This window comes from Pezoporus occidentalis, unplaced genomic scaffold (genome assembly GCF_034315485.1).
Source record: "Pezoporus occidentalis ecotype Australia unplaced genomic scaffold, CSIRO_AGI_Poc_V1 ctg34, whole genome shotgun sequence".
NCBI lineage: Eukaryota > Metazoa > Chordata > Aves > Psittaciformes > Psittacidae > Pezoporus > Pezoporus occidentalis.
In genome coordinates, this window is record NW_026915376.1 from 1,205,153 (window position 1) to 1,212,827 (window position 7,675).

The 7,675-nt window shown below is 40.5% G+C and overlaps 1 protein-coding gene across 1 annotated transcript; it reads left to right on the forward strand.

Annotated features, from left to right (window-relative positions):
• Positions 1-521: 521 nt before the first annotated feature.
• Positions 522-7,403, forward strand: SULT6B1 (sulfotransferase family 6B member 1). The gene is given in 8 exon segments (XM_062629505.1): positions 522-534; positions 537-722; positions 3,315-3,431; positions 3,676-3,764; positions 4,772-4,898; positions 5,528-5,622; positions 5,902-6,058; positions 6,923-7,403. Coding segments are annotated over 8 exon segments (915 nt in total). The 3' UTR covers positions 7,054-7,403.
• Positions 7,404-7,675: the final 272 nt, after the last annotated feature.

Genomic DNA, 7,675 nt, shown 5'->3' on the forward strand with positions numbered 1-7,675 from the left:
AACTAGAATGGCAGCATCCTTTCCTTACCAGTAGTGTTCTTCCTGTTCTGTAGTTTTGATTTCAGTGTTTTATATCATTAACTATCTATTTCTGTTGACTCATAGAGTGGGGCTGGCTTTATGGCCGAAATAAAACCTCTTGGGATTTTTCTTAATAGGGATTTTCTTTTCTTTGTGAGATGCTATTTATTCCCATTAATGTTACGGAAGATTAGATCTAATATTTTGCTGTTCATTCCCACAGGGTAATTAATTACCCAATTCTGTTTCCCTGGTGGCTGAGCTTGCAAGAATTACTTGCTCTCAATGGGATTTCTTCCTAAAGTAATTCCTGCTCTGTAGATTGTCAGTGGACAGGATCAACTGAGGTTCCATTTCCAGAAAGGAAGGAAGGGAGGAAAGAAAGAAACATACCAAGTTTAGGGGAGGGTAGAAGGATTTCTGCTCCATCCCTTAATACTGTCTAGTTAAAGGCCCTCACTGCATTAGACTGACAGTTTCACACCCCAGAGGTGGCAAACATGGTTGAGGATAAATAACCTTTGTTGACAAGATAAGTAAAGTGTTGGCAAAGTGTGAAGGGCTTACCTTGAAGGATCTGCTGTTCTCCTGTCGGGGGACCCCATATCCTGTCACAGTGTGCAGTGCGGAAATGTTCCAAGCTCTGGAGGACCTGGAAGCCAGAAGAGATTATATGGTGCTGGTGTCGTACCCCAAATGTGGTGGATAAGTTATAAATTGTTTGTGAGCCACGATACTGTAACTAATGAGCTGAAACAATAAGAAGGCAAAACAACTGAATGTGGGTTTATATTGTGTGAGGACATTGGGCATTGCTGCTGCAGCTGGAGGCAGCAGGGTTTTGTCCAGCTTTATGTTACTCAAGCAGGCTGTCGTACTGCTTTTTAATATGGTTTATGTTTCTGGAAGGAAGCTTTGAAACTGTTTTTTGACTGAAGAGGGAAGACTAAAGCATATTTTTTATATATATAGCAGTGACACAAGACAACTTTGCCAGTATGATAAAGTGTTTTCTGGAAAGCTTGTTAGTAATGTAATTTAGTGTAGTGTACAAAAGCAATAAAGTTATGCATTAGACTTTTTAATGAGCAGAAGGTGTCAGGACACAGCACCTTCGCTTGCAAAATTGTAAGCTGTTTCTTGGCATTATTCAGTATCAGCATTGTTTTTTTGTGTTTTGTTTTGTGACTGCAAAATGGTATTGAGTCAGAGGCTTGCAGAAAGGAGGAAAGGTGCAACAGGAGCAGTGAAAAAGACCCAAACAACCCACTGCTTGATTTTGACCAGTTTTAGCAAATGTCAAGTGTGACATGGTTGCTTACAAGAATGCTTACAAGAAACGGATGGGTTTTGCTAATCTAGGAAGTCCTCCCCCAAGAATATGTTTCTTATTTAAAACCTAAGAAGCAGAAGCTTCTTGGGTTGTCGAAGAAGGTTGTTGGAGAAAATATGGGTCCAGAGAAGGATTTCATTTCATGAACATGGTGGTGGATGCATTCAAGTTGGGCTCTAACCAGGGAGTCCTAGATCAAGATCTCATTTGGCACACAGAATCCATGCTGGCTAGTGAGTTCTGATCTGGAAAGAGACTTTTGTATGTTTAGGGGTGTAGGAAGTATGCCTGTAATGTTTAGGGTGAATTTATAGCAGTTGTGAGACAGAATACCGAACCAACAGGAAGAGAGGGAAAATACAAAAGAAGAGAGCTAGCACAAAATATGAAATGTGCATCTTTATTTTAAGGATCCCATAATTCCTTTGGGTTCGGGTCTGGCATTTTGCTGGACACTAGGAAGGCCTAAAAGGTCATTGTCAAAGCTTAGCTTTGATTTCTCATAGAGTTTGGAAGAGTTCAGACATGGAGCTGTGATGCTGATTGCCTCTGAGGTTTAGTAACTCAGTAAACCTCTCCTGCTTTGGGAAAAGGATCAGTAGATAAAGATCTCACACTGCTAATACTGGGCAGTTTGTGGTAGATCAGTGTCATGGTTTAAGCCAGTAGGTGATTTAGAGACTAGGGATTTTAGCTGTATCGACTGAAGGTTTTTGTTAAAATTTGTATTTGTGCACATGCAGTTACTATTGGGCAGATGAGGACATGGATTTGGAACTCTTAATGCTTTTGGCTCTGATCTGCGTATAAATGGGAGAATGGTATAAATCATAGAATCATACAGTGCCTTATAAATAAGTATGATTGGGTGGTATATAAATGTAATATTCTAAGACATTATGTGATGTGTACAAATTGTATAAACATTACTGTACTATGCTGACATACCAGCTGCTTCCATTCAAGCATCCTGAGGCACTTTGTGTAGCATGGGGTGGAAGTTATTCTGTTCTGAGAATAACTTTCCACTGAAAGCATGAGGTTAAAGCTGTTTGCATTGCATGTTCCTTGCTAGTGCCTCTGGCAGCTGTGTTCACAGGGGACTTTCAGCGTGCAGGAGGCGGCAGCTCCGCAGCTCCATTTCTGTGGGCCTGGTGGGAAGCCTTCCAAAGCACCTCCCCACAAGGATGCAGGGAGGGTGCTGTGGGCCAAGGTGAACACACTGTTCCCTCGCTTTGTCCTGCCGGCAATCGGCAGAGTATCAGAGGAGCAAATGTGATTCCTGGAAACTTCGGGAAAGCAGGCACCATGGCACAGCTCCAGGAGCTGGCCACAGGCTCACACTGGAAGAGGATCCAGTGTGGGGGAGGCTTTGCTGCAAGATCCCTTCCAAAGGGTCAGAGGTGGTGAGAATGCAGGTGTCCAGTGGGTAACAGCTCTTCTAGCACTTGTTCTGGTGTGCACTTTATAGAGACAGCGATAGGCACAGAGGACAAGTGCTAGCAGTGATATTGAATAGGTGACTGTATTCTGTCCTTGACCTAGGGCAGTAGAGAGAGCCAGGTGCTGCCCTTGGCAAAATGAGTGACGCTGCTTGCTCACTCCTTCCCTCTCCTATCTAGAACCTTCCCAGATGCTTCTGCAAAAGACAAGAAAGCTCCTGTTATTGTCTGGCACTCTTTAATGAATATGGTAAAATGATGTTAAGTGCATTGTTGATCCAGTTCTGCCCCCATACCACATAACCAGTTATAAGTGAGCCCTTGGTCACAGTTAAGAAGCTGCTGAGGATCTCATTAATGGAAGGCATTATTTTATTTATAATCATTTCAGAACTTCAATACTATTTGTCATTTGATGACTGTCTATTATGCTGAATTAGCCATGTAATGAGAAGGCTCTGGGATCTTATATAAACCTCTGCTATGTTTCATTTTGTTCTCTGGGTTTCTTAGTGCAGGTGTGAACTGGCTTATTGAGATTTTAAGTGATTTGATATTTACAACTATCCAGCGTAAACCTGTGAGCACAGAACTACCATTTATTGAATGTGGAGATCCAGGTAAATACCAGGTTAGTGAAAAGAAGCTATTGAACTACTTAAAATCTGTTGTTTTCTCTCTCCTGCACCCCCGCACACAAGTTATTAAAATGAAGTCATGCAGCAAGTAAAGATATTTCTCCTGAGAGGGAAAAAACGATAATCTGGGATGACTAATGCCTTTTGATTAGGGGCTGTTTCACACAAGCGACTCTCACAAATCATTGCTGCACCCATTTAATAAACCTGTTCTCACTTATGGTTCTGTTTATTTCTAAAGAGATGAAGCGAATTCCATCTCTGAGGATTTTGGCAACACATCTGAATTACGACTGCCTCCCCAAGTCTGTTTTCAAGAACAAAGCCAAGGTGGGCTTTTTCCTTTTTCCAAGAGCAAGCCTCATCTCTCTGACAGTGCCAGCGTGCAAAAGTGATTTTGGGACCACATCCTTTTCTTGCACCCAAGCAGGTCGCACTGGGGGAAAGCAGCTTGGAGACAATGGGAGTCTTACGATGCCTAGGCTAGCTTAGCACCCTCTGTGATTTATAGTAGTTTTAGGGGCACTGTAGTTGACATAAACAAGAACAGATCTAGAGGTTGTTGCAATGCTCAGAAATGGCTGGAGTGTCACGCTTTCCTTTTTTATATTACTCTTCTATGCACAGCCATAGTGGGAATCAATGTGGCAGCAGTATCTCTGGGACATTGGCTGTCTCCTTGCAAAGAGTCACACTGTTAAAGCTTCAGTATTTCTGATACTTGGTCACTGATCAGTGAAGGATACATAGCACTCAGGAGATGTATCACAGATGAAGGAAACAACTGGTTAAGGGATGAGGACTTGTTCTATGTTTAACTGGTATTTCACTGTCCTGTAAGAGACAGGAAAAAATGTAGTGCGTATAGCAAAAAATTTAAATATGTATAAGGTGTTTTCAGAAGTGTTCATGCTTCTCTAAGGATTACAGTCTCTTAGGATTTTAAGAACATTATTGACATGCTTTGAAAAAATGGGAGATGTTTGTAACAGCTGCAGTTTCCTCAACGAGAGTCAAACAGAGATTTTCCTAGCAGAGGGTTGGGAAATGGTTGCTTACAACTTATCCCAGATCTTATGGGATAGTATTGAATCACAGTATTACAGTTTTCCCGGTTGCTTCTTTCTACAGTTGCTTCATGACATAAGCAAATCTTGGAAGTTGTAAGAAGGTCTTTATTGTGTTCATGTTGTAAGTTTGTTATCCATGCCTTAACTAATAAAATATTTTGTAGCCCCCAGTATGTTATTGATTGCAGAATGTTTGGTTATATTCTCATTTTGGTTGCCAGGGGAAATAAGTCATCTAAACTTGTTGACTTCTTTTTCCCACTCCAGATACTAGTGCTGTTTTGAAACCCTAAAGATACAGCTGTTTCATTTTTCCATTTCCACAACAATGTGCCAGGCATCCCCTGTTACAGCTCTTGGGATGAGTTCTTCTCAGAGTTCATGAATGGGAAAGGTATTGTTGCAGTTACCGAATGTAGCTGAAGAAGCATCAGAAAAAAAAGAATAAAATTAACAACAACTAAATGGGGCCGTTGGGAAAACAGCTGTGTCATAATTAGGTTACTGATGGCCATATGTCATGATAAAGGAGGCAGCTGAATGCCAGAATGGGGAGAATGTCCAAAAGATTCTTTGCTTCTGGGTATTTTTCTCTTCCAAGCAAGGGTGAAGGAGTTGCATGGCAGCTGGACAATAGCATTGGGTCAACATTCTGCCACTTAGTGATGAATGAAATGCTACAGATCTGAAGTGTTAATAAAATGACAGTTTGATGACTTTACTGCTTCTGAACATGAGGCCAAATACCTCATTAGTAACCCAAGTTTTAGGTTTAGACCGATGTGTGGCTTTGGCTTTTAGGGGATGTTTAAATGACAATAAGTAACAGAGGGGAAGCACTTAGTTAAATTTGTATTTCTGTGTGGAAACTGTTTACCTATAAAAAGTCTAGAGGAAGCCTCTGTCATTCTGTTGTATAGTAGCACAGAAAGGGCAGGCTGTTCTGTTCCTTTGTATGGATGAGAAATAAGTACCCAGTAAGAAAAGAATATCACGCTGATGCTTTTATGTTCTTCTTTACAGTCAGCTGGGGATCCTGTTTTGATCATGCAGTCACCTGGAACAAACACATTCAGGATGAGAATACTATGATTGTAATATATGAAGACCTGAAGGAGGTAAAACGGTTGCTATGAACTGACAGGCAAAACACATCTGAGCCCATTACTTGAAATTTGCTGAAATTAACAGGAAAATTTCAGAAACCTGTGTTTCTGAAAGAGAAAAATCGAATTGAGAGACAGCTTGAGTCTAGCTATACAAAAGCTGAGCTCCAGTGTAATGCAGAAAACACGGTGAAGGAAAATGTATTGTTAATAGATGATAGCAATGCACATCCCAAGTGAGTAACTCCTTTATTAGAGTAAGCATACTGCATCTTTCCTTTTCACTTCTAGAGCCTGACTGCCAGCTTAAAGCAGATAGCTGAGTTCTTTGGATTCTCCCCAACGGCAGAGCAGATCCAGTCCATTGCAGACAAGGCCACTTTCCAGGCAGTGAATGATAAGGCTCAGGAGATTCATGGTGCTGTTGGCTCATTTCTTTTCCGCAAAGGCAAATTTGTTTGTATTTTTCCAGGGTGAATAGTGGTGAATGGTAGCACTGCATCTTGAGCAGACAGGAGTTTGGGTCGGTAGATGGTTAATCTTTATATACAATTTTCAAGGTTGGGAGTTCTTTAAGAAACACTTGGTTGTGCTTCAGGACACTGTCACTTGATTTCTTCACAAGGGCCAGTACCATTTGTAAAAGCTTTATATAATATGATAAGCAGAAGTGCCCTACATGTAGGACACCTTCAGTCATGGTATGCAGTAAGCATCTATTAAAACAAAGAAGAGTTTTAATTTGGCTTCTATGAGTGCTGGGGATGGCCTGGCATTGGGTCTGCAGAATGCCTCTGCTGATTTTTCTTCTTGGGTTTTCTAAATAGCCTGTGTCATTGCCTAGGAGCCTCAGTCAGCACGTGGAATCCAGACACTGCACAGACTGAGCTATGTCTTTTGCCCATGGATCAAGCTAGGGCTGTAGGCTCAGACAGCCTCAGACTGGGGACTCTCGAAAATCTAGATTCAATGTAAACTGTACCTTAGGGGAGTGCACAAAGCTCTTGCTGTTAAAAGCCATATCTCTGAACTTTCTGTATTGCTTTCACAACTGCTGGTCATCTTACGGTCCTCTGCAGCTGTACAAGGTGCATGCCAAAGCTTTGAAGGCAGACCAGTAGCTTCCTGTATTCACTTTATGTTCACATTCTATTGAGGACACCAAGCAGAAGGAAAACATAGGAGTTTCTTTCTTGGGTCAGAGATTTTTTTTCTTGAAGAAAAAAAATAAAAAAATAACCCTGTATGTTTTAAATCATACTCCTTGGTACTTACAGTCAAGGGTAATTCTTTACTTTTCTTTATATAACAGGTGTTGTTGAAGACTGGAAAAATCTTTTCACTGAAGCTCAGAACCAGGAAATGGATGCCAAATTCAAAGTGCGCTTAGAAGGAACTAAGCTGGGAGCAAAGTTAAAATATGATGTGTACTGCAAGGTCTGAACCTCCTTTATGGAAAAAAACCTCATGTTCAGGCTGCTTTTCATTCACTTTTGTGAAATAAACAGAAACCAGGACAATACCTGATTAAAAAAATATTGAAAATGCATGTAGTTTGGAAACCTGTTTCTGCTGGCTTAACTTACTCAAGCAACCCTTGCTTGTGCAGCTAATATCATTGACTTCACTGGCTTTTCTTAAATGATCTGTAGTTCTTTGGCCTCACTTGTTTTTTAACACTGATTTTTAGCTAATAATTAATTTTATGTTACCTGATAGAATCCTATGTGGGATATATATATGCAGTAGCTAAACCTACTGAAATCACTGGAAGTATATTTGGTACATTGGAAGTGATTTTCCAAGAGATTTTTTTTAAGCAATCATAAAGTGTCATAATTTTAATTCTTAATTTCTACGTTCAAAGTACTAATTTATAATTTATGAGGTTCATAGTATAAAATGAAATTTCAAAAGGTCATGTTGTAGTTGTGTCTTTTGCTACTTTCTGTGTGCTGATGAATGTGACAAGTAAAGGAACTCAGTGGTGGAAATTTTCTTCCCCTTTTGGCAATAATATTTTTTTTTTCCATTGATGATGTGAGATCTCATCCTGAGCAGCTAA